Source organism: Rana temporaria, chromosome 1 (genome assembly GCF_905171775.1).
Source record: "Rana temporaria chromosome 1, aRanTem1.1, whole genome shotgun sequence".
In the NCBI taxonomy this organism is placed as follows: Eukaryota; Metazoa; Chordata; class Amphibia; order Anura; family Ranidae; genus Rana; species Rana temporaria.
The window spans coordinates 616,663,781-616,690,683 of record NC_053489.1 but is presented as its reverse complement, the minus strand read 5'-3'; the positions used below and the strand labels follow the sequence as shown (position 1 = coordinate 616,690,683).

The 26,903-nt window shown below is 45.4% G+C and overlaps 1 protein-coding gene across 2 annotated transcripts; it reads left to right on the top strand.

The window, feature by feature from the left end:
- LOC120924357 (stem-loop binding protein) lies at window positions 1–26,903 on the top strand. 2 transcript variants are annotated; one of them, XM_040335271.1, is made up of 8 exons: window positions 1–222; window positions 12,365–12,487; window positions 15,846–15,983; window positions 21,008–21,070; window positions 22,411–22,542; window positions 24,763–24,912; window positions 25,458–25,503; window positions 26,342–26,903. In XM_040335271.1, exons 1-8 carry the CDS (start codon window positions 185–187, stop codon window positions 26,414–26,416), a joined length of 765 nt encoding a protein of 254 aa, XP_040191205.1. In that variant the 5' UTR covers window positions 1–184; the 3' UTR covers window positions 26,417–26,903. The 2 variants fall into 2 exon arrangements, with proteins under 2 accessions (XP_040191205.1, XP_040191206.1); XM_040335272.1 differs by having other exon boundaries at window positions 32–222; window positions 15,876–15,983.

Below are 26,903 nucleotides of genomic sequence, written 5' to 3'. Positions count from 1 at the left end.
AGAGGCGGGGGCGCAGTTGGTGGAGGCGGGGCGACGGGTGTGTTTGTCGTGATTTGGCCACCCCTTTTTCAGGGCTGTGGGGCGGTCCGGCGGCGGGAGTCCAGGATAAGGTTTTAGGTTGTGGCGCGCTGAGCTCAGTAGGAGGAGAGCGGAGGCAGGAGAAGAAAAAGAACTCGGTGTCATCATGTCTCATCACTGCAACATCCGTACTGAGGAGCCAAGGTAAGTCCTGCTACATACCGTCCGCTCCTCACACGGGCCCCACATCACCCGATACAGTGGGGGGAGGAGGGAGAGCGAGGATACTGAGGCCTGTGTACTAAGAGTGGCGCAGAGGACACCGATCTGTATTATCAGTGTGAGATCAGGCAACTAGTTCCCCTCTTCTTGGGCTCTTGTGGTAACTAGTCCCCCCCCCCCTTGTGTCCCACCATAACTAGTTCTATCTCCTGTGATGTCAGGAAAACTAGATCCTCTCCTAGTGTTCTCCTCCGATAACTAGTCCCCCTTGTGTCCTACCATGAGATAACTGTCCCCCATTGTGATAACTAGGCCCTTTTCTGGTCTCCTCCTGTCATAACTAGTCCCCCCTCTGCTTGGGCACTTATAACTAGGTCCATTTTTTTTTTTTTTTTGTCTAGCCATTCTAACTTGAACCCCCCTTCTGCTGTTTGTGATAACTTGTCCCCACCTCCTTTAGCATAACTAGATCTCCCCCCCACCTCCTTTAGCATAACTAGATCTCTCCCCCCCCCCCCACCTCCTTTAGCATAACTAGATCCCCCCCCCACCTCCTTTAGCATAACTAGATCTCCCCCCACCTCCTTTAGCATAACTAGATTCCCCCCCACCACCTCCTTTAGCATAACTAGATCCCCCCCCACCTCCTTTAGCATAACTAGATCCCCCCACCTCCTTTAGCATAACTAGATCCCCCACCTCCTTTAGCATAACTAGATCCCCCCCCACCTCCTTTAGCATAACTAGATCCCCCCCACCTCCTTTAGCATAACTAGATCCCCCCCCACCTCCTTTAGCATAACTAGATCCCCCCCCCCACCTCCTTTAGCATAACTAGATTCCCCCCCCCCCCCCCCCTCCTTTAGCATAACTAGATTCCCCCCCCCCCCACCTTCTTTAGCATAACTAGATCCCCCCCCCCCCACCTTCTTTAGCATAACTAGATTCCCCCCCCCACCTCCTTTAGCATAACTAGATTCCCCCCCCCCACCTCCTTTAGCATAACTAGATTCCCCCCCCCCCACCTCCTTTAGCATAACTAGATTCCCCCCCCCCACCTCCTTTAGCATAACTAGATTCCCCCCCCCACCTCCTTTAGCATAACTAGATTCCCTCCCCCCCCCACCTCCTTTAGCATAACTAGATTCCCCCCCCCCCCACCTCCTTTAGCATAACTAGATTCCCCCCCCCCACCTCCTTTAGCATAACTAGATTCCCCCCCCCCCCAGCATACGGTTGTGATAACTAGATTATCTGCCCCTTGTGTCCTACCATCACTAGATCCCCCCCTTTGTACCATCACATCTAAGCCCTCTCTGTGTCCTCCTGTGATAACTATTTTCCCTCTTCTTTGACTGTTATAACCAGATTCCCCCTTTTGTCTTTCCATAACTAGATCCCCCTCCCTTGTGCTGTCACAATAACATAATTCCCTTGCATCCTCCTGTGATAACTAGATCTCCTGGACCCCCCCATGTGATGACTAGAGCCCCCTCTTGTGTCATCTGCGATAACTGGTTCCCCCACTTCTTGGGCTGTTGTGCTGACTAGATTGCCCACCATCCCCCTTGTGTCCTACCATGATAACTAGATCCTTTTCTTGTGTTGTCCTATGCCTTGGCGCGCCCCCCCCCCTCCTTGTCTGTGATGGCTAGATTCTCTCCTTGCATCCTGTGATGACTATACCCCCCCCCCCGTAATAAGCGCTCCGTCATAGGGGTCAGTAACAGTTGCTGTTTTACCACATGCTGCAAAAATGCAGCTGCTCGGTGCTGTAAACTTGGCATGTTTGCCAGGCAGTAACACAACTGAGGGCAACCTATTGAAAGTGAATAGGGCTGTGCTGCAATGTGGGCTGCAACTTTGAGTGATACAACAGGTGGTGAGGCGGCGTTGTCAAACATCCTGTGAGGGTGGTAATAATGGCCACATGTGTGAGCAAGCCCAAAGAGCTTATAAAGTGCTGAGGACTTGCCCGCCTATGATTGTGCAGGTCCAAAGGGCTGAGGACTCCACTGCCAAACACCATTCCTCCCAATAGGCCAACACTAGGCTGAGGACTCCGGCCCTCCCTCCTTTCCCATGTATGGCTCAGGATTCCCTGCTTCCCCATGTCCTGAGCCAGGTACCTGTGTACCCCCTGCCCTGTGTTGGCCATGTGGCTGTGGACTCTATTCCTGGGACAAAGGGCTTGGGTCTCTGTCCTCCATGGGCCCATGATGGCCCAAGGGGCTGTGAACTTCTGCCCCATGTGACAGCGCTTTGCCAAGTACCAATGCTGTTGTATAGGAGGGAAGAGCTGTGTGCTCCCTGTACTTGGTAGTAATCGATATCTACAATCACCCCCCAAAGGTGTGGGTGGTATATGTGCAACTGGAGGAGCTGCCACTATGCCTTTATCGTTTCGGGTACAACCAGCATGTTGGGTTTTTTAGCATTTGATACCGGCTGTAGCCGTCAGCAGTAATCATTGTGTACTTCTGAGGGATTCCCCAATTGACACTGATAGAGGGAATTGAGCGATTTTTGTTGCATGAAAGAAAATTGCATTATCTATGGTTTGTCTTACTCTGGAGGATTGGGGGGAGGGGGGCGGCTGTCTAAAGGCTTTAGGCCTCCCCTCCCCCAAGCCATGCTGTCCCCCATAGCTGATTTCTCATTGGCCATCTGCTCATTTCCTGTACATTGCCCTCAGAATTGGGGGCATGTTTTGTCTGAGAATCTCCAAACCTCCCCTTCCAGATAAGAGGAAGCTATCGCTGTACACTCCATCTTGTAGATTTCTCTGCACGCGCTGTCTATGGCTGTCCCAGTGTGGCCGGATAGCAGACATTACTAGACACGTTTGAGGTGACTTTATTCATTTTTCAGTGTAGACATTGAGACAACCTCAAAGTCTGCTTCTGTCTGCAGTGTGACATGCTGGTGGATTGTCTTCATCCAATCAGTTATATTATTGAATGCTGGTTGAAAATATGAGTTGCACAATCATGAAGATCAGTGGTCTCAACTGTGGCCCAAGGGCCGGATGCGGCCCTTTGCTTGCTTTCTTTATCGTACATCACGGGACACAGAGCGGCATTCATTACTATATGGGTTATATGGAGTACCTTCAGGTGTAGACACTGGCAATCTCAAACAGGAAATGCCCCTCCCTATATAACCCCCTCCCATAGGAGGAGTACCTCAGTTTTTACGCCAGTGTCTTAGGTGTTAGTCATGGTTTAGCTTGCCTCCGCATCCTTGGGATTAGGTGAGCTACCGGTTCTGTCCAAAAAAGCCTCAGCGCTAAAGTGGTCAGTAACCGGACCCCAAACCCTTGGGGTATAGCCCATAATGCTTTTCTTTTTAGAGAGCTGGACCCTGGGCCCAGAACTTAGAAACCTTTGGGTACCTAAAGTTTTCTGTTGCCAGGGTGCTATATGGGCCCAGGACAGTGGATCCTTCATAGGAACCCAGGGCCTGAAGGTCTAGACATCCCCACGGAGATGGGGGAAGATTGGGCCTCTTGCTTGGCAAAGTCCTGCGGCATGGAGCAGGTAAGTGAGGGGAAAACTTGCGGAACTTGGTTCTTAGCAGGTTTTTTTCTGGGGGGTCACAGGGGACATGCCTAAAGTTATGCACTGCATCTGGCAAACTAGTCACATATCATAAAGATAGGATGGCTCTCTATGTATTATTCCCCATAAGATGTGACCTCCCTTGTAGTGTTGGAAAAGCATTGAGTGGGGCCTGTGTTATATAAAAATATATGTGTGTGTCAGAGAGCTTTGCTTACCTGCAGGCCTCCAGGCGATGCTCCATTCAGTCTTCCTCCTCAGAGCCTGCAAGCAGGCAAAACGCTGACCTCCTCATGGTTCCAGGCTGCAGGCTGCAGTTTGCTGGAACAGAGAGGTCCCTTCCTCCCAAAATCCCCCCCCCTCCCCCTGTCGGGAGGGGCATTTCCTGTTTGAGGTTGCTGGGGGGGAAGGGCGGGTCAGTGGCTTAAAGGAAGGGGCGGCCCTTCCTTGTTTGTTCCATCAATACTTTGGAACTGAGGAGAAAGACCAGAGCGGCAGCACGGGGCGCCGAGGACACACAGTGGCCAGAAAGGATATTGCAGTCTTCAGAGGACTGTTTTGTCAAGCCTAGAAATAGGCTGTTTCTTTTCCATCTCATAGTTTTTCTTTGCAATACTACTCAGGGGGACAGAATGTTTTTTCTTTCCTGGATTTGAAACAAAAACGAAAAAAAAGTCATCTAGGGGAGAGGAAGCATTTTTTTATCCCCCAAACAGGTGTTTGGACAATTAACTTTTATAGTTCCAAATACCAATAGGTAGCAGGTGTACCTCGGTATTGTACCATGGTATGCCGCTGTTTTCCCTACAGGGAGCCTTGGGGCCATCGGGATCTGGGGCTGGAGCTGACGCGGGTCAGTCCAACCCTAAGATGGTCACGGAGGAGGTATTACTCACCTCTTTAAAAGAGATGCAGAAAAGCATGGGAAAAATGATATCCGCAGCTATGCGGGGCAGTAAGCGGAATAGATCTCCGTCGCCCGAGCGCGGACCCTCAGAAGAGGAGGTCCTTTCCTCAGGGGAATTGGACGACCTCTTGGACACGGACCAAGTAGGTTCAGGGATCGAAGACCCGGATACAGAGGAGTCTGGGGCAGTCTCCCTGAGGGAGAGCTGGTGGATTCAAGGATTGTCGGACTTGGTCCATAGGACATTCAACTTGCCAGTACCAGATCTCCAGGTATCGACGGTTTCAGCTTTGGGCTCACTGAGGGCGCCTCAAAGCAATGCTGTGTTTCCGATCCATCCTCTATTAGAGGGAATTTTGTTCCAAGATTGGAACAAGCCAGATAAGATCTTCTTACCACCTAAAAGGTTCTCTGTCCTATATCCTATGGAAGAAAATTTTTCCAAAAGATGGGCTACTCCTGCAGTGGACGCAGCCATCTCATGTGTTAACAGATCGTTAACATGCCCTGTAGAAAACATACAGGTGTTCAAGGATCCAGTTGATAAGCGCTTGGAAGCACTACTTAAGAACTCCTTCACTACTGCAGGGGCAGTAGTACAGCCAGCTGTGGCTGCGATTGGGGTCGCTCAAGCATTATCGGATCAATTTAAGCAGATGCTTAAACTTATTCCGGCCCAGCAGGCAGAAAAATTTTCGGATGTCCCTAAGGCCATATGTTTTACGGTAGACGCAATCAAGGATTCTATCCAGCAAGCGTCACGTTTATCGTTATCCCTTATCCATATGAGAAGACTCTTATGGTTAAAAAGCTGGGAGGCTGAGCCCCCATGCAAGAAGCTCCTGGTAGGGTTCCCCTTCCATGGAGGACGACTCTTCGGAGAAGACCTAGATAAATACATTCAGACCATTTCAAACGGCAAGAGTACTCTCTTGCCAACTAAGAAGAAGGTTCAGGGACCTGCGTTTAAACGACAGTATTCCCCTGGGCAGGGGCCCTCTAATGCCAAGCAGTATCGACGGCCTCCTGCAAAAGCAAACTTCGGCTTCAACAGCAGATCACAAGGACAGGCTGTTAGAGGCAAAAGGCAGTGGTTTCGCAAACCAGCAAAACCAGCCCCCAAGCCAACCTTATGAAGGGGCGCCCCCACCCACGAAGGTGGGGGGAAGGCTGCGACTCTTTTCAGAGATTTGGGAAGCCAGCATTCCCGACGAGTGGGTACGGTCTTCCGTGGCCACAGGCTACAAATTAGATTTCCTAAGGTTTCCTCCTCCTCATTTCCAGAAGTCGAGGATTCCAAACGATCCGGAAAAGGGAGCCGCATTAAGATCGGCATTAGATCATCTACTTTCCCAGGAAGTAATAGTAGAGGTACCAGTCCTGGAACAGGGGCTGGGTTTCTACTCCAACCTATTCATCATCCCAAAATCCAATGGAGATGTCAGGCCAATTTTGGACCTAAAGATGGTAAATGCATATCTAAAGATCCGCTCATTTCGGATGGAATCCGTGCGGTCAGCAGCTGCCACACTCCAGAAGGACGACTTCATGGCGTCCATAGACATAAAGGATGCCTACCTTCATGTTCCAATTTATCAGCCACATCAAAGATATCTACGCTTCATGGTGGCTTCGCGTCACTTCCAATTCGTGGCGCTTCCCTTCGGGTTGGCTACGGCCCCCCGGGTGTTCACGAAGGTCCTAGCTCCAATCCTAGCCAAACTAAGGATCCAAGGGGTCACGATCCTAGCATACCTGGACGACCTCCTAGTCATAGATCACTCGTCTCCCGGCTTGGAGCGAGCAGTGGCCCTCACGGTCCAATACCTCGAGAGGTTCGGCTGGGTCCTAAATCGAGAAAAGTCAGCTTTCCAGCCCACAAAGCAGTTGGAATATCTCGGCATGAGATTAGACACAGAACAACAAGGAGTGTTCCTACCTCTGAGGAAGGTAAAAGCCATCAAGGAATTAATCCTACTGGTTCTAAGCAAGAAAGAACCGACTATTCGCCTATGTATGAGGTTACTAGGCAAGATGGTGGCCACATTCGAGGCGGTACCATACGCCCAGAGCCACACTCGCATCCTACAGGCAGCCATCCTGTCAGCATGGAGCAGAAGGCCACAGGCCTTGGATATCCCATTGCCGCTCTCATCAAGAGTCCGACAAAGTCTGTGTTGGTGGTTAGACCCTCAGAATCTACTGAAGGGGAGGTCTTTCAGCCCAGTGGCTTGGAAGATAGTGACCACAGACGCCAGCCTGACGGGCTGGGGAGCAATTTTGGATGGTTGCACTCGCCAAGGTACTTGGGCAAAGCCAGAGAAGCAGTTGCCCATCAACATCTTGGAGCTCAGAGCTGCTCGACTAGCCCTCAGGGCTTGGACGTCAAAAATTGCAGGGGTTCCCGGTGAGAATTCAATCAGACAATGCCACGGCCGTGGCACACATAAATCACCAAGGGGGAACCAGGAGTCAAGCCGCTCAGAGAGAGGTGAGCTTGATTCTTCTATGGGCAGAGGCTCATGTGCCCTGCATATCGGCAATATTCATTCCAGGAGTGGACAACTTTCAGGCGGACTTCTTAAGCCGCCAGACTCTATGGCCGGGGGAATGGTCTCTGCATCCACTAGTCTTCAAGCACTCTGCCAAAGATGGGGAGTGCCGGACGTGGATATCATGGCATCGAGACTCAACAAGAAACTAGACAGGTTCATGTCCCGCTCAAGGGATCCGATGGCCTGCGGAACCGATGCGTTGGTTTGCCCTTGGCATCAGTTCAAACTTCTTTATGCGTTTCCCCCGCTCCAGTTACTACCCCGCCTGCTGCGCAGGATCCGGGTGGAGCACATACCAGTCATCCTGGTAGCTCCAGCATGGCCCAGAAGGGCATGGTACTCACTAATCTTAAGGATGGTAGTGGGAGACCCTTGGACTCTTCCTCTACGGCCAGACCTGCTATCGCAAGGTCCGATCCTCCACCCTGCCTTACGGCATCTAAATTTGACGGCCTGGAAGCTGAATCCCTGATTCTCAGGGGTAGAGGTCTGTCTCAGAAAGTAATCTCTACCCTAATCAGAGCCAGGAAACCGGTCTCTAGGGTGATTTATTACAGGGTCTGGAAGGCCTATGTAGGCTGGTGTGAGTCCAAGCGATGGCTTTCTCGCAAATTTACCATCGATAGAGTATTAAGTTTTCTCCAGCTAGGAGTGGATAAAGGATTGGCATTAAGCACAATCAAAGGACAGATTTCTGCTCTGTCAGTGTGGTTTCAGCGGCCGCTGGCCACCCACTCGCTGGTTAAGACCTTCCTTCAAGGGGTCTTACGTATTAGACCTCCAGTTAAATCCCCGCTTTGTCCGTGGGATTTAAATCTTGTTCTGTCAAGTTTACAGAAACAACCGTTTGAGCCGTTGGCTGATATTCCTTTGGTTCTACTGACAAGGAAGTTAGTATTTTTGGTTGCCATAGTTTCCGCAAGAAGAGTTTCGGAGCTGGCAGCCTTATCCTGTAAGGAACCATATCTTGTTTTTCATAAGGACAGGGTCGTTCTCCGCCCTCATCCTTCCTTCCTTCCGAAGGTCATATCCAGTTTTCATTTGAACCAGGATTTGGTATTACCATCCTTCTTCCCTAAACCTACTTCCAGAAAGGAAGGGTTGCTGCATACCTTGGATATTGTCAGGGCCATGAAGGCCTATCTTAAAGCTACAAAGAAGATCCGGAAGACAGATGTGCTGTTCATTCTACCGGATGGGCCCAAGAAGGGGCAGGCAGCTGCAAAGTCCACCATTTCTAGGTGGATTAAGCAATTAATCACTCAGGCCTACGGCTTGAAAGGGTTGCCTCCTCCAGTATCATTAAAGGCTCATTCTACTAGAGCCATGGGCGCCTCCTGGGCAGCACACCACCAGATCTCTATGGCTCAAGTTTGCAGGCGGCAACCTGGTCTTCTGTCCACACGTTTACAAAATTCTACAAGTTGGACGTAAGAAGGAATACTGATACTGCCTTCGGGCAGGCAGTGCTGCAGGCTGCAGTTTGAGACCCTCGGATTCCGGGGGCTCCTCTTGTTCGAGTTAAATTTAAAAATTTTATTTTTCTCAACTAAGTTGGATTTATTATGATTTGAGTATATCTCTAAATTAAATCCTTTTGTCTTGGAGATGTTCTCCCTCCCCTCATTGTAAGCATTGCTTTGGGACATCCCATATAGTAATGAATGCCGCTCTGTGTCCCGTGATGTACGATAAAGAAAAAGAGATTTTTAATACAGCTTACCTGTAAAATCTTTTTCTTGGAGTACATCACGGGACACAGAGCTCCCACCCCTCTTTTTTGAGGACCATTTTGGGAGGCATACTGCTTGCTACAAAACTGAGGTACTCCTCCTATGGGAGGGGGTTATATAGGGAGGGGCATTTCCTGTTTGAGATTGCCAGTGTCTACACCTGAAGGTACTCCATATAACCCATATAGTAATGAATGCCGCTCTGTGTCCCGTGATGTACTCCAAGAAAAAGATTTTACAGGTAAGCTGTATTAAAAATCTCTTTTTTATCCAGCCCTTGAGGCAATATCCCTCCCACTGATAAGACACTATTCTGCCATCAACAATGGAGCACCGTTTCTCCCACTGACACCACTAATGGGGCACTATTCCTCCCTATGATACCAGCAATGGGGCACTATTCCCTCCCCAATACCAGATGTTTACTCCCACCGATGCCAGGAAAATTTCCACTTCCGTTGGCCAAAGTCTGGCCCTCCAAGAGTCTGAAGGACAATAAACCGGCTCTTAGTTTAGAATGTTTGGAGACCCCCGATGTAGATGATGGGTTTTACAATGCAAGCCTATTCTGAGGGGTTTGTTGCCTCTGGAAACAACCTAAACCCTGAAATGACTGCCAGTCTGAGAATTGCTGCATCTGTCTAACCTGCAAAGTGGATAGATGTACACTATTTCATTATTTTCTGCAGCGTCTGTAACTATCAGACAGGCCATAGATGAGAAGCAAATGATCCATTAAATGAAAATTTTAATTTTCGTCCGTTTCTTTTCTTTCTTATTATTGTGCCATCAATTCTCTGACATGTCACTGCAAAAACTATTTTTTTCTTCATCTCCAGGTTGAACTGGATAGTTTTGTTCTCAACCTTACCAACTATTAATGATGCAATGGGGGGGGGGGGGGGGTCATTTACGAAAGGCAAATCCACTTTGCACTTGTAGTGCACTTGTGATTGCAGTTGCTGTAGATCTAGAGGGGACGCTCTGAAATGAGGGAAAGCTCTGCTGATTTTATCATCCAATCATGTGCAAGCAAAAATGCTGTTTATTTTAGTTGCATGTCCCCCTCAGATCTACAGTGACTGCACTTCCAAGTACACTTGTAGTGCAAAGTGGATTTGCCTTTCGTAAATAACACCCAATGTGTTTTTGGGGCTTGAAATGACAGTGGGTTTATTATAAATGGCTTTGCTCCACATACTTCCGGCCCCATCTATCTGGATTCCATGTTGTGATTACAAGGCTGCAATGTGTGAAATGTTTTCTCTGGTCGCTTGGGGCCGGTTCACACTGCAGCGATGCGAGAACCATGAGAATCCCCATGCGGGTTCCCACATCACATGTCTCCCGGCGGCAGTTCACACTGGGCCTATGTGAACTGCTCGGAGTGTCAATTGAAAGTTAATGACCCCCCAAATCGGTTTGCAAATTCGGGCAGGAATCTGATCATGAGTGGAACACCAATGCAAATTCAGTCATACTAGCTGTATGGCTGAAATCACATTGTGTGCAAATCACATGGGATCTATGTGCACCAGTGGGAAATGGTCCTAACAGCTGGTGTTCCATCAGAATCAGCAACCCATCAGATTGGGTAACGGAAGTGACGGCCATCTTGGTGCACACGGCCGCAGTAAGCCTGCAGTCAGAAGGTGGCAGCGTATCTTTACACCCAACCAAGTCTTGCAAGTCCCACTTATTTTTACCAGTAAACTGAACTTGTATAGTGAAATACAGTATTTTAAAATCCATCAGCCGGTTTTGATGATTTTTAGAAATGGTGTTCTGTCAGATCGGCAGGCTTGCCGCTGCGTTTAAAGTTTAACATTAAAATGGTGTCGTGGATTTCAAAATACGGTGTTTCACTATATAAGCTCAGTTTACTGGTAAAAATAACTGTGAAAGGCAAGTCTTGGCTGGGTGTGAAGATATCTGCTTCTGACTGCAGGTTCTCTGCGGCCGAGTGCAGGGTGTAGCAAGATGGCCGCCACAGTGAAGTGACGGAACGCAATTCATATGGAACACCGACTCCAGTGGCTGCAAACGTATTTCCTATAGAAAAACACGCGCTACGCTACGGTCATCAAAATGAGATGTGGCAGAGAATGCTTCTGCTCATGCAAATGTTCTCCTTTGACGCTGAGCGATAGTCTTATGCATCATTAGAAAATGGTTTGTTCTTTTCATTTCCAGTACTTTCGATGTCTGCACCAAAATTGGCTTTTGCTGTGTTGGCACGCTGATTTGAATATTGAACAATTGTTTTCTTTTCAATGTGATAATTCGTGTTTTTTTTTTTTTTTCTTTTTGGCCTGTGTATGGCCAGCTTTAGTGTTACCCACCCTGTATTGGGAGTTCTTAATTAGTGCAGTGAAATATTTTTGTGGGCATTGTCAATCTTTAACTAGACATATTTGCTTACAGGATAAGCCACCTAGAGGTTTATTTCAGTATAGCAGTAGAGGGCTGTCCTGCCGAGGAATAGAAACCATTGTAAAACCTCTAAACTGGATGGGTAGCACATGAGTGTATATGAGCAGGTATGGCTACGCCCAGTGCTTTTGCAGTTACACATTAGAACATTTGAGCATTCTGTGTGCAATACTCGCATGAATAAACACGTTTTTTTTATTTCCTTTGCATTCAATGCAGACAGTGTATTGTGGTGCTGTACATTGTTTACATCCCAGCCTCTGGTCTGTGTGTACATAATGCTTACTAAAGGAAGTAAGCAATGGAAGACAAGCTTGTGTCACTGCTCTTGTGTTGCTGCTCTTGTGCCCGAGTAGACCCGAGACCCTCTGTTGTAGTGGAAGATGGAACTTGTAGTCTTGCCAATCACAGATCCTATGAATGGATGATGACGCTTTGCAGACAAAGGTCACACCACCGTGATGGGATAAGATCCTGTGGGTTGGGGGGGCGGAGTTCAGTTTTGAGGGTGGGTGTGACATGGTCCCAAAGGTGAACAATGCCTTTAAGCCAGGGGTCCTCAAACTACAGCCCTCCGGATGTTCAGGAACTACAATTCCCATCATGCCTAGTCATGTCTGTCAGTTTTACAATGCCTCATGGGACTTGTAGTTCTTCAACAGCTGGAGGGCCGTAATTTGAAGATCCCTGCTTTAAGCCATTGATATTCTTTCACCTCTGACTATGCTATTTAACATAAGTAGCTGTAAAATGTGTTTTATTTGCACCTGGATGTGATCACCTACCTTATATTCATAACTCTTTAAAGCTTTCGTTTTTTTTTTTTCCCTCTAGTTCCCTGGTGACTTGACTTGCTTTTGCTACGCATCAGATGTTTTGCTTTGTTTGATTTTATTTATATTCTTTTTTTTTTTTTTTTTTTTTTTTTTTTTTCAGACCTCAACCACCATCTCGCTGGTCTCAGGGACGCAAACGCCGATCTGATGGTAACCTTAGAAGACATGATGAAGACTCCACTGTATTTGATGAAAAACCTCCCCAAGACAAGCGTCCTGACAGGTACCATACAGTCTATTGTGCCCGACAACAGTATGGCTTGAATGTTGTCAGTTTTGAGTTGGTTGTAAGACCCCTTTCACACTGGGGCAACCTGTGCATTCGTGGTAAAGCGCCACTTGTTTTACTGACACTTTACTGCTGTTTAAAGCGGGGGTTCACCCTTAGAGGGCACTTTTTCCCCTTAGATTCCTGCTCGTTTTCTCTAGGGGAATCGGCTATTTGTTTTAAAATATGTGCAGTACTTACCCGTTTACGAGATGCATCCTCTCCGTCGCTTCCGGGTATGGGCTGCGGGAATGGGCGTTCCTTCTTGATTGACAGTCTTCCGAGAGGCTTCCGATGGTCGCATCCATCGCGTCACGATTTTCCGAAAGAAGCCGAACGTCGGTGCGCAGGCGCAGTATAGAGCCGCACCGACTTTCGGCTACGAGTGACGCGATGGATGCGACCGTCGGAAGCCTCTCGGAAGACTGTCAATCGAGAAGGAACGCCCGCTCCCGAAGACCCATACCCGGAAGCGACGGAAGAAGATGCATCTCGAAAACGGGTAAGTACAGCTCATATTTTAATACAAATAGCCGATTCCCCTAGACCGAACGAGCAGGAATCTAAGGGGAGAAAAAAAAAAATTTAATAAATGGGTGAACTCCTGCTTTAAGTGAAGCTTTTTGGCTGCTATCGGGACGCATTAAATCCCCCAAAAAATCCCATGTTGCAGTGCTACCGCAGTGTGTTTCAGGCTCTTTGAAAGAGCTGCCCTTCCCTTTCAGGGGCGTTTTAAAGAGCGATGTATACAGTGCTTCCAAACTGCCCAAAAGATGCTGCTTGCAGGACTTTCTAATGTCCCACAAGCCCAGTCTGGGTGTGAAAGCGCATATTGCAATGAATAGGAGGCAGTTTTCAGGCACTTTACAAGTGCTATTTCTAGTGCTAAAATGCCTGAAAACTGCATCAGTGTCAAAGAGGTCTAACATAAAATGTCCTGTGCCATTTACATGTATGTATAAGTAACTGTCTGAAGGCCGACTCCACCTTGATCTGAGCCTGATAAAGCAGTGGTTCTCAACCTTTCAAGTGCCGTGACCTCTTGATAAAATTTCCCAAGTTGTGGGGACCCCTAACAGTAAAATTATTTCCGTAACCTGGGTTGTCAGCACCCAAAGCAAGACAAGTAATTCGCGCCCCTAACCCACGGACATTTAGCGCTCCCTGAGTCCCTTCCACTCATACAGTATTACAACCCCTTATGGTACATTTTAGGATGTACCTCTTTCTCTTTGTTCTCCTTTCATTCCCTTTTATCTTTCTACTCTATCCTAAATTCTTGTCCCCCCCCCCCCCCCCCCCTCCCTCGCACTAGCCATCTTTCTTTCTCTTCCTTTTTCTTTGTCCCTCCACCTCTTTTCTTCACCCTTCCATGTATTCTCTATTTTTATTCCTTCTCTTACTCCTTGGGTGGGGGGCGGTGGTTGTGATCAGTGGCATTGCTGGGGGAAGTTCTGATCTGCCAACTTAGTTGCTCTTGATCAAGGTCATCTGCTGATCTGAGAACTGTAGTGGGGACTTTTAATGGGAACTATAATCACAGGATTTGTTACTCACTGTGTCTCGGGCTTCACTGTGTCTCTGAATTTGTGGTGTCTTGTAGCAGTGACACCTATGCCGAAATCAGGAGATAGGGTCTCCTCCAGCCCCGCCCACTTCACATTCCTCACCAGTCATCTGACCTCTAGTCTCTGCCCCCCAGCCATACCGTAAACTGAATGGGCGGCTGCAAAGATGCTGGGTGGCCATGGGCTCCAGGGACAGCCCTGCTTTGTGACCGCAAAAAGGCTGGGAGAGAGGTGCAGGCTTCAGGAACAGCCCAGGAATTGGTGACCCCTGGAAAATCATCATTTGACCCCCAAGGGGGTCCCGACCCCCAGGTTGAGAACCACTGTGATAAAGGAATGGTTTATCTTGCATACTGGGGTATAAAACTGGCAAGAACCAGATGCCTGAGGAACACGGGGAAGGTCTTGGAAGCCTTCATCTATGGAGTCCCTGACTCCTGTTCAGTCTGCTCTGTCCTTCCAAATAAAATGTTTTTTGTTGAACTTGAAACCCCAGAGACTTTAATCTTGATATTAAAAATAATTTAACACAGTTAAAACAGATCTTCACTGCATCTGAGCACCAAAAACAATAAAAATTAATATTCAAAGCAAACTCTCCCATGTCTGTGCTTTATTTTGTTGTGAAATCCCTTTAGAAAACGCCCCTAGCATTTCTGGCCATGGCAAATGATTCATGTAGCACTTTCTGGAAGACATCTGCCCTTGACTCAGGCATGCTGGCAGGAGGCTGTACTTGGCTAAGAAAACCTCTTCTCTCCTGAAGACTCCTGGAAAGTACATAATTTGCCTAAGAAGTAACTGAAGAAATATACAAAAAAAATGAAATTCTGAAAGCATAAGGATTAAAAAATCAATGTTGGATGGGAGAGAGAAGTTCCACTTTAAGTCCTCATTTGTCTGTTGTGAAAAACAAATGCAAACATGGGATGGTTCAATCTACTTTGTAAGATGACTGCAGGAACACTTAAATGGTTGGTCATGTTGTATGCATAGAATTGTTTTTTAGCTGCATACAGGTGACCCTGCATGTGTCACTATGATGTTAAAATGATCAAGCTAAATAAGATTTGTAAATCGAACATTTAGTAAGCCTTGATGGTGGAATTTTAGCGTTTGCTTCCGATTGACTATCTGCATGTGTGTCCGAAAACCGATCGCAATACTAATCCAATTGTTTCCATCATTTGAGATTTTAAGCTTGCCCTTGCAGCAATTGCAAATCAACGAGAATGGCTAAAAGACACCATTTATATATATTCAGCATCAGTATTTGCAGATTGGCTTCTCTAGAGGACAAAAAGTACCTCTGACTTCTGTCATGCTGTTTTTAACCCTTATTGCAGGTTTTGGTTGGTCTTAGGCCCTCGTTCACATTGTAGCAACTTGTCATGTGATTTGATCTGTCAAGTCACACCCTACTGTCAGCAGTGGCACTGTTCAAATTGGGGTGCCGCATCGATTTGAAAAAGTAGTTCCTGAACTAATTTTGACTTTTTCAGGTGCGACTTGCATATACATCTGTATATGAAGCTACACAAATGTCCTTAGTTGCATGCAGAATGTCACTGACTGGCAGCTTAATTTAATTTGACGATGCACGATTTCAAAGTTGCATTCAATGTGAACTAGGGCTAAAAGACTTTCAGATTGGTTTTTCCTTCAAATATTGCTCAGTGATACAACTGACTGAAAGTGTAGCTCAGAAAGGGGTACATTACTCCCTCATTTGCTTGTTCTGCTAGGCTGACTTCTCGACGTTCCTTTCCTACCAGCTTCACCACCCCAGAAAGCCATAGACCTGTGTCGAGATGTAAGGACTGGGGGTCAGCGGTGGAGGAAGAAGAAGTCTTGAAAGAATCTGTAGAAAAAGATTTGGCCAGGTAAGGAGAAAAAAATCTAAACTCCCTGATAGTGTCGGGTATGTCTGGTTATCGGGTACTTTAGGAAAACATTCCTTTCCTGTGCAGATGAAAAATGATGCTAATAGGTTTGTTCAACAGTACTTTAGTTGGCTGTCAAGGCATTTTGTCCTGATTATCCAGGTAATCTAATTAAATTGGAAACAGAAGTGCTTTTTTTCGGTTTCCATTCTGTGGGTTCAGTGTGCAAGCTCTGCCCTCATGGATGACCTACACTTGCTGCACTCTAGGCAACCTTATTAATGAAACTAAGATGGTCATGGTTTTTCCTTTTTTAAACGAATGTGAAGGTAGTAGAGAACAAGTTTTTAAGGCTGGATTCACGTTTAAGCTGCATATGGCTCGCAGCAGGGGTCCGGTGTGTCCCTGTCCTCAGTTTCAGGGCAGAATTTTTGCCTTAATTTGGCCCTAAAATGGAGTCTGACACGCATGACCTCCTGTGCAATCCACTCTGCAGCCACCCTGGCGATATGTGACCCGGCTTAATAGAAAGCCGGTCATAATCTCCTGTCATGCCAATTGGGAAACCCAAATACAATTCGCACTCGTGTGAACCCAGCCTAAAGGAGTGCGCATTGTCATGTACTTTTGGGTCATGTTAACACTAGAATGCCATGCAGGAAACATTTCATGCCAATTTCCCTTATTACATTGAAATCGCATGACCCTTGCCATCTTCAGGTGCAGGTCACCTTGCCGACACCGGATTGCATGGTACAAAAGATAACATGGAGTTGCATTGGCTGGATTCATGGGTCAAGTTTGCAACCTTTACATACTGTCCTCCCTCATTATCAGTGACTTAATCAGGGTCACAGACACAGGGTGGATACAATCGTTGCTTAAAGCGGGGGTTCACCCTTAGAGGGCACTTTTCCCCCTTAGATTCCTGCTCGTTTTTACTAGGGGAATCGGCTATTTATTTTAAAATATGTGCAGTACTTACCCGTTTACGAGATGCATCCTTTCCGTCGCTTCCGGGTATGGGCTTCGGGAATGGGCGTTCCTTCTTGATTGACAGGCTTCCGACGGTCGCATCCATCGCGTCACGATTTTCCGAAAGAAGCCGAACGTCGGTGCGCAGGCGCAGTATAGAGCCGCACCGACGTTCGGCTTCTTTCGGCTACGAGTGACGCGATGGATGCGACCGTCGGAAGCCTCTCGGAAGGCTGTCAATAAAGAAGGAACGCCCGCTCCCGAAGACCCATACCCGGAAGCGACGGAAGAAGATGCAGCTCGAAAACGGGTAAGTACTGCTCATATTTTAATACAAATAGCCGATTCCCCTAGACCGAACGAGCAGGAATCTAAGGGGAGAAATTTTTTTTTTTTACAAATGGGTGAACTCCCGCTTTTAAATACTAAAAAATTGCTAATATCTAGGCAATAGCTCCCCATACAGCCACAATAATTTCAAGTCCTCAATGGTATGTGACAAGTAGTATTCATTGAAAATTGTATGTTACTGTCCGCTTTGCCTCAACTTGCCTGTGGCCATTATAGGAAAAATATGCATAGCATTATACATCTTATGGTTATGCAGACTCAAATAAAGTCACTATGTAACGGTATCGATTAAGTCATTATGCATCTAAACAGACTTGGTTGTCACTGTTAGTACATCTGCACAGCTAGTGTGGGTAGGGTGTTAACACTGAACACTTAAAAATGTAGTATGAAAGCCAGATAGTGACAGGAAAGTAAAGAGGAGGCGGCAAACGTGTTTTTTTTTTTTTTTTTTTGTCCCCAATCCTTCTGCCACCACTCAGGTGTCACAGGCGACAGGCTGTATCCCTCTAGCCGCTACATTGATCAGCTTCATAGGTTTAGGGGTGCACAAGCTAAGACATAATTGCTTTTTTAATCTTGGAATAGGGTTTGACAAATCCTGGGTGCCAGGTTGCAATTGCGACTAGAATTGTCAATCTGGCACAGCTGGGGTATCCTGTGTCTCCGTGCGCAATCGCGTCGGGCAGCGCCGGCTGGTAATTGAGGCCGCAGCTTTGCAGCCTTCTGCAGGCCTATGCTTCCTTCTGTGATCTGGTGCCATTTTGTGGTGGCCATTGGTATGGCAACACAACCAGCAATGCCAATAGAGCTTCCCCTGTCTTTCACTGCCATCTCCTTCCCTCTATTTAAACCCCCAAACATTATATTTTTTTATTCTAACACCCTAGAGAATAAAATGGCGGTCGTTGCAATACTTTGTCACACCGTATTTGCGCAGCGTCTTACAAGCACTCTTTTATAATTAAAAAATTAAGACACCAGTAAAGCTAGCACAATTTTTTTTTTTTTAATATTGTGAAAGATTGTTTGCGCCGAGTAAATTGATACCCAACATGTCACGCTTCAAAATTGCATTCGCTCGTGGAATGGAGAAACTTTTGAACCTTTAAAATCTCCATAGGCGATGTTTAAAAAATGATACAGGTTGCATGTTTTGAGTTAGAGGAGGGCTAGAATTATTGCTCTAGCTCTACCAATCGCGGCGATACCTCACATGTGGTTTGTACACCGCTTTCATATGCGGGCGCTACTCACGTATGCATTCGCTTCCATGCGTGAGCTTGGTGGGACGGTGCACGTTCCTGGCTCCTAGATTCCAAGCAAGTTTGTCAAGCCCTGTCTTGGAACAAGTTCAGATTAGTCAATTGGTGTTTAGCGGTCCACCACTTGAACAGTCTGCTAAGACTGACGTTTCACCTTTGCACTCCTTGTGAGGATTTTTCCTGAGACTGTCAGGACAGTGTTCTCAACCTTAAACAAGGTTCTTTAGGACCCAGCGAAGCCTGGAGTTATCAATGCAAAAAATGAAAGTGAAACTCTAGATAGTCCCAGAAGCTGAAGACGGATAAGGACAGAAGTATCGTTATGGTTAGTACTGCGTTTTACTTAGACAAACTCTGTCAATCACTCTCTTGCTTAGCAAGATGGTCACTTACCACGACCTGTCTCACTCACAATCATTTACACAATTATAGCTCCTTCGTTGGACCAGCCAACCGTTAAGGTAGCATGACCTAATTCTTCTTGAGGTGAAAGCAACCCTAATGGCAGGAACCCATACACAGCTGTAGTTAGTAGGAGGAAAGCAGCACATAAAATAGACTGAGAAGACACACAGGGACAGATAAAACTATTAGTCTTATGTATATACTTTCTCGTCTGGGTTCTGTTAAATACACGTATTTAACATTGCATATCACTATACTCTCCCCAGCTCCCACAAGCGCATGTTATGTGGGGGGGGGGGGGGGGGGGGAAACACTCACCTGAGCTCATCTTGTCTGCCACTATGGGGCTGTGAAGATCGGTAACATTAGCTAGTGTGAGTCAAATGGCACCAAAATGGGGATATTATCTGAGACTGAAAATTCCAAATTATAGTTTGTTACATAATTACGGAGCGCATACACACACGGCCGTCATAGTATGGTCTGAATGCAATGCAGCTTAATATCCCCTCTTTGTGGGATGTCCTATCAGAAAGTCGCATAAGCCCGCACGCAGAACAGTACCATGCTGACCCGTGTCCCCTTGGTATGGTACCTTAAGATAAGCACTTGGTAATATGGCATGCACAAAAATCCATAATCGCCATTTTAGTATCTATATTGTATAGCCACACTTCATATAATAAACTAGCCCTTCTGCTAGTATGTGTTTTGCATATAATGCTGGCTCTAAATGTATTTTGCACTATGATGTATGATCCTGTAATGATCATATTATCCTTATACAAGTGCATGCCATACTTTTGGTGCAGTGTAATTTCAGCTCATGCAAAATGAATGGGCTGAAATCACATTGCACAGATCTCCATGTGAATTGCACAGTGACATGCAGCTTGTACTGTCAATAGGTCTTTAAAGGCTGTCTTCACTTTTTAGCAACATGTTACGGATGTAGCGTGTAGATAATGCCCCCAACCCTCACCCATAGAGTTCTGAGAGTCAACTACAAGCTTTCTGCCACTGCAGCAGATGGACTTGTAGTTCTGCAGGTACCTGACATCCTCATCAACCAATGATGTCTGTGTATAGGATGCCGGACCACATTGTGCCCACTAATTTTCACAATGGAAACCTTCGGTTTTGTGTAACAAAGGCAGTCTTGATCCACCTGCTGGCTTGTACACAATTTTTGTGCAGCTTGTGTCATGTTTTAGGTTTTTTGCCATGGCAACCTGGCTTGAAAGGCACCATGCCATGGCACCCTGTAGAACTGGAGTAGGAAGCAGAACCTGCATATGTGGTGAATGTGGCTTCCCCAATCCATTCTGTTTGTAATTTGTAAACATTTATGTGTGTGTGTGTGTGTTACAATCTGTTGGCTAGAAGGCCTGGTTGACACCTGTGCATTTTGCAGAAACTCACTACAATCCTTTAACATGGTTTCCTATGGGACAAGTTCACATCTAAGCAATTTTCAGCTGCTGCATTTTTGGAAAGGGTCACTTTTTAAACTTCAATGGACACTGTAGAAATGCATTGTGTGAAGCAAATAATGCGAGATGCATCAAAAACGATCCTTTGTTTTTCCTTTAAAATAAATAAATACATTTTTGAAAAATACAAAGCACTGCATAAACGGATCAAAAGCAAACACGCATAGGTGTGAGCCAGGCCTAAATGACTGCCGGTTCTTCACTGACTCTAGTTTGCATCCCTTAAAGTGCTTATTGATGGTGAGGCAGCAGTGCTGGTCTTCCTGAAGATGTTTTATTTTCAAAATGGCGTTTTTGGAAAGTTTTTCAAATCGTACAAAATGATGTGTTTAAAAGTAGACAGTACAAATGCAATACTTTTATACAGTAGGAATCGGAGGGCCCTGCTCATTAGCACTTATAATCCAATGTATAGTATTCTGTGATCAGTGCTGTTTAAATGATCTCCCCAGCAGTGAACAGATCTTGGCACATTTAGTAGGTGTGTGTGTGTGTGTCTTAACATTTTGGTATTAAAGTGTTTCTTTCTTTTCAGGTACAGGAGAAAGCTTCTTATTAACGACGTTGGGCCAAGGGAAAGAAGATTCTCTTCTGGAAGGTAATTCAAAGATTGTTAGAAGTGATATGGTAAACTATTTAAAGTTTTCCACTTTGTGGAATAAATGCCTTGGTCCTGCAAAAAATGACTTGGCTTTCTATAAGGAAAATGACTTGTGTTATAGTTATAGGTGAACATTGGCATACATTCTTTTTGGATCTGTAGAGATTTTTAAAGGATTTATTTTTTCTTTCCTGGAGAGCATTGCACCTTTGATCGGCAGATCACAAGTGCAATATTAACAATCCTGAGGGTCTGCAGGAGCCAATCTGCCTGTACATCATGTGGCCAGGAAGATTTGCTGAACTACCAGAGCCATTGTTTGAGAATTACAAGCCATCGGCTGACAATATTTATAGACATTCATTCACAGGAAACTGAATGTATGATGTGGGTGGGGCCCCACACAGCCCCTATGTTTTTAAAATGACAGCAGGTAAAGATCCCATCAAGCATTAAAGGTGGTGTAGGTCACTGGTGGATGCCTCCATGGTTCTCATGTTAAAGCGGGGGTTCACCCTAATCCATTAGTTAAGTTTCAGACTCCCCGAGGGGAGTAGGCATTCCTATGAAGAGGGGAACATGATTGACGGCCAGCTATGGCGCGTCACGCTTCCCGAAAATAGCCGAAATAGGACTTGGCTCTTCACGGCGCCTGCACAGTCAGCTCCTAGTCTGTGCGCAGGCGCTGTGTAGAGCCGGCTATTTTCGGGAAGCGTAACGCGCCATAGCTGGCCGTCAATCATGTTCCCCTCTTCATAGGAACGCCTACTTCCTGCGGGGAGTCTGAAACAAAACTAATGGATTAAACTGTGAGTATGGCGCAAAAAAATAAAAAATGCATACTGTAGCTCACGCTAATATGCTGGATGGCATGGTAGAAACTTGTTTTTTTAGGGTGAACCTCCGCTTAAGTTTGTAGGTGAAGTTTCCTTTCTGGACTTGATCTTCTTACAGGATTGTATAATTGAGCTGTTCTCTAGTCTGCATCTTCTACACTTTCTAATTTGGTTGCCTGTTTTAAACATCACAAAACATAGCATCTGCTTTGATTAAAAAAAATCGCTTCACATCCACCCACCGCACATACTGCAGGGCGGGCGTTTTGTGCCAGATCATGTACCTAGTAGTGATTTGATGCTTTCGTGTCAGGGATGGGTGCTAAACCACTTCTGCTGGGGTGGGTACCGTGGACTCTATCTGCTGACATCTCTGACCAGCAGATGAGTCTGGTGCGGCCACACAGTGCGGCAAATGGGAGAGCATTACGAACTACAATGGGGCTTTATTTAATCAATGCTTCATACATACCTTTACTATAAGGTTTCCTCTCTTCACAGCTCTGATTCCAAAGATTCCTCCACTCATGGTGAAATGGAAACAGACTCGTCTGTTCTTGCCAGAAGACAGAAGCAGATAAACTATGGAAAAAACACAATCGCCTATGACAGATACACAACAGATATTCCAAGGTATGATTTGTGTCAACATAATGCAATAGAGTTTTATATAAAACCTACCTTGGCTCTAAAATATTAACTATATGAAATGTTTAGCACTGTTAGTGGTTTTAATAGGTGTAAACACAATGGTGCAGATTCTTAATGTTCACCTAACCTAAATGAAACTTTATTTCTCCTTTTCTAATGTCGAATGTATCCCAGCAAGGGAGATTCTCATGTCACAAGAGTTAAAGTGAGGCAAATCCAAATTATAGAAGGAGAAATCTTCAATGGGGACATGTCTCTGATTGATGGAGGGGGAGTAGTGAATTTTCCGGACATTGAACGGTTTCCTCACCCTAATCTAACGAGTCATGGATGTCAAAACCGTTTATCCAAATCTGGCATGTCCAGAAAGTTACCAAAGTGGTTTCTCTCGAATATGTATAAAGTGGACCATAAGGACTGCTGTAGCTAGAGAAACCAGCCTTTCTGGCCAAATCATTGATTTACTTGAGACCCTGACTAAAAATAAAAAAAATATTGCTAATAAGTGCAATTTTTTTTTTTTTTATATGCTTGGTAATTTTTCATGCATACCTGCATTGTGTGCAATTTGACCACTCTAGAGTCCATTCTCTAGCACAGCCCAGTGCCTTCCATGATGGTGGCATAGGCTTTCTTAGATGAAACCCAAGAATTGTTAAAATGATTGTTGTGGTGACGGTCTAGTGCGTCTATTTTACATGTGTATGTGCATTAGTTTATTGAATTTGAAGGTGTTTGCCAATGATGAAGCATATTTAATTTGCTTATAGTGCAATCTGAAAAGTGGAAGCTGGATATACAGATTTTTAACTTTAAATGGATAATTTACTAACCGCCATCTGATACATTTTTTAAGGGATTCTTTCTAATCCTTCATACTAATCTTAACGTTTGGCAAGCTAAAATGGAACCTCTAGTGGTGTAGGGTCCATTGTATTGGTTTTTAAAATGGTTTACGTTAGATGTAAATTTTGTGTTTAAGTATACATTACAAAGTCAGGGCTTCTAAGGGGGAAGCACCTGCCCTCTTGTACAGGCCTAATAAGTTCAACAGAGGGGGCTCAGCAGCAGGCGTGGGTGTGATGGCAGATTGCATAATCTGTCCTCAATCTTTGACTCAAAAGTGAGATGTTGGGTGTCTGTCTTGGGCCCCTGATATTTCCCCAACCTCCACAGAGCAAAAAATTCTTGCAGGTATTCTGATTGCATGGATGAGTGGTTTGTTCATGTGCCTGGAGCCGCCCTTTTTAGGCTTGGTTCACATCCTGTGAATAGCTAGGCTGTACAGGGGCCCCATGATGTCTAATGGCCCTGCTAAGAGTCCCAACAGTGCTAGAAATCTTGGGAGACAGTGCAGCAGCGCTTGGTTGGTATGATGGAAACGGAGAAATGAGCTTTCTAAAAGCCGAAGTCACTGCTGTGAGTTCTGTAAAGGCTTCTTTCATAATTGTATCCACAACCTGGATGAGGCAGAGCACCACCTTAAGGCTCAAAGTAAGAACAGTGATCACAAACCTATTTTAACCTGCCAAATTTTACATCCTAAATGGAATGTATAGTAGTTTGGACGAATTTACGTGAAGAGCCCTTTCACACGGGCGCTTTGGTGCTAAAAAAAAATCACCTGAAAAGCTCACAAAAACCTATTTCCATTAAATAGTGCTTTCACACTGGGAAGGTGAAAACCTGCAAGCAGCATGTTTGGAGCACCCCTCATTGAAATGAATAGGAAGAGCCTAAAAAGCTCTTCAAAAGTGCCTCAAATGTTTTTTAAGCACTTCTGAAGTAGCATGTCCTTCAAAAAAAACATTAACACCTGAAAAGCATTCGTGGTTTTCAAGTGCCTCAGTGTGAAAGGGCTCTGAGGTTACACTCGCTCATGGCAATTTTCAGGTGCTTTAGTGCTAGAAATTGCCTCTGAAAACCACCTCATGATTTGCAGTGTGACTTTTCATGCATCTTTGGGGTGGTTTGGGATCATTGTAAATGGCACTCCCAAAACACCCTGCCCATTGCGATGAATGGACATCACTTCCAAAGTGCCTGAGATGCAATTTAGAGGGGGGACGGGCAGCGCTAAAGAGCGGCTTAACGGCAGGATGCTGCCAGTGTGAAAGGTCTGTCCAGACTAAAATGGTGCGTGCATTATGGTCATATGTGGCTTTTTTTTAATTTATTTTTTACTCTGGTATTTTTCTTTAGACACATGAGGCAGCCAGGTGTTCATCCTCGCACACCTAACAAATTCAAGAAGTACAGCCGCAGGTCATGGGACCAACAAATCAAGATTTGGCGAATTTCTCTACATGCATGGGACGCTCCTACTGAAGAAGGCGATGAACTGCAGCCCTTGTAAGTCCAATCCCTGTACAGATTTCTATGCTTTGTGCGTGATCACTTATAACCATATGGTGATGGCATCAAGCTTGGTTTGCTGTGGAAGGGGGAACAAGTTGTGATAGTTTGGACTTTGCCCTTTTTGTAGTGACCATTCCTTTTCATAGAGAAACTAAAGTCTGCGTTTACTTTCCTTCAATGTCACTTGCTTTTACCCAGCTTCTGGGTGTCACGCCGAGTTGGCCTTTGTTAGACGAGCAGGATGAAATGGCGCATTCATCAGGGGGTCAGCCAGTGTACCACTGATCTGTGCCGGAATGTAAACATTTTAAAGACTTGGCAAGCAGATAGGTCTATTTTATGCAAGAGACGTATCCAAACTTAAAATGGTTTGAGGCAGCAAGCCTGAGCCCAACTGTTCTAGCTGGTGTCATGTTGCAGCAACATGGATTGCCTTGCTGTATGTCGGTACAGGAGGGGAGGGTCACGGCTTTACTTTTCTGTTTTTTCTTTAACAAATCCATGTTCAGCCTCTCAAAGATGGTTCTTTATCTTTACAGTAATGAGGACATCGTCTCCACAGAAGATACACCTGAAGACCTTTTGGTAAGTACTGCAGATTCTTCTGTCATGGTTTTCCATGGTCCTTGAACAGGACATGGTTATGCTTGGTTTAACCACTTGGCTACCAGAAAATTACCCCTTTCATGACCAGGTATTTTTTTTGCTATTCAGCACTGTGCTGCTTTAACTAGTGTGTGTTTTTTTTTTTTTTTTCATGTAAAGCTTTCTTTTGATATTTGCTCAGTGGGGTTCTTTTGCTATATAAACAAAAGACCCAGCATTAAACTGTCAAATTTAGGCTAAAAAAAAATTCTGCTACGGGTCTTTGGCTAAACAAATAAAAAAAAAAAATCACAAGTGTATATTGATTTGTGTGAAAGTTATAGCATCTACAAACGTACGTGTGTGGTTTAAAACCTTGGTTTAAGAGTTGAGCAAAACAAGCTTTATTTTTTCTATATATTTTGTCTTGATATAAAAGTCATGTCACAACTGAGTAAAAGGGGCGCCTCTTAACAGCTGTGATTACCATGGTGGGCCAATCACAGCATCACAATGCTATATGCTATTATGAAAACCTATTCATAACAGTGTACATTGGATCACATAATACCCGGGCCCCTGCAATCTGCTGTGTCCAGAGGACACGGCTGTCGCAGGAAAATGACCTACACGTGATCCAGCATGCCCATATGGCCTGCCCATAGTTAATATACTGTGAGTGGGCAGCAGCTGGTTAAACCTTCTTCAAAAATGCAGATGGGTTTATTTAGTCTAAAAAAGTGGTGCAAAACTGCAGGTAATGGAGAAAAAAGTGAAAAGTTCTGTGATGCTGGATGTAATGTTTGATCTGTGCTTTGACACTTTGTGTTCTGTTCAGTTTGAAGGCACCCCAACCAAGATCAGGAAAGTTGAAGCAGAAAACGGCTTGGACCTGGAAATCATGTGCGATTGAGTTATTTCTCCGCTTTCCTCCCAGCGGGTTTCATGCACTGTATATATGGGATCTTTTTATCTGCTCTGTGAAGGCAGAAGGTTTCCCCGCTGTTTATTCTGCAAACTCATGGACTTGTTGGCCACATAATATATACGCAATACTGGTGCTGGCAGCTACATATTATAGAAGCACTTGATGCGCGAACAGCAGAGCTGTGCCTGGCCAATTATTTACTGGAAACATTGTACTATTGTGCTGGATTCACTGGTCTAAGGTGGCACAGTTCCTGGAGCTCATGAAAATGGCATTTAAGTTTTTGGTTTTACTTGGACTTTTATTCTGTTTAATAATTTTTTGAGTTATGGTTATAAATGCTATTTAGTGTTGTGTGGCCAGATTTCAGCTTCCGTTGGCCTTGAAATTTATGTAAATCTAAAACCTGTATTTCAGAATGTTTGTAATGTTTCACTGTATACAATTAAAGCTGAACTCATTCACCAGCTGA

Bases quoted from the DNA above. Each gene is read 5' to 3' on its own strand.
- LOC120924357 (XM_040335271.1), top strand. From the start codon at position 185: ATGTCTCATCACTGCAACATCCGTACTGAGGAGCCAAG. The intron at 15,984-21,007 runs GTAAGGAGAAAA...CTTTCTTTTCAG, and splicing joins GTAGAAAAAGATTTGGCCAG to GTACAGGAGAAAGCTTCTTA. The intron at 21,071-22,410 runs GTAATTCAAAGA...CTCTCTTCACAG, and splicing joins AGAAGATTCTCTTCTGGAAG to CTCTGATTCCAAAGATTCCT.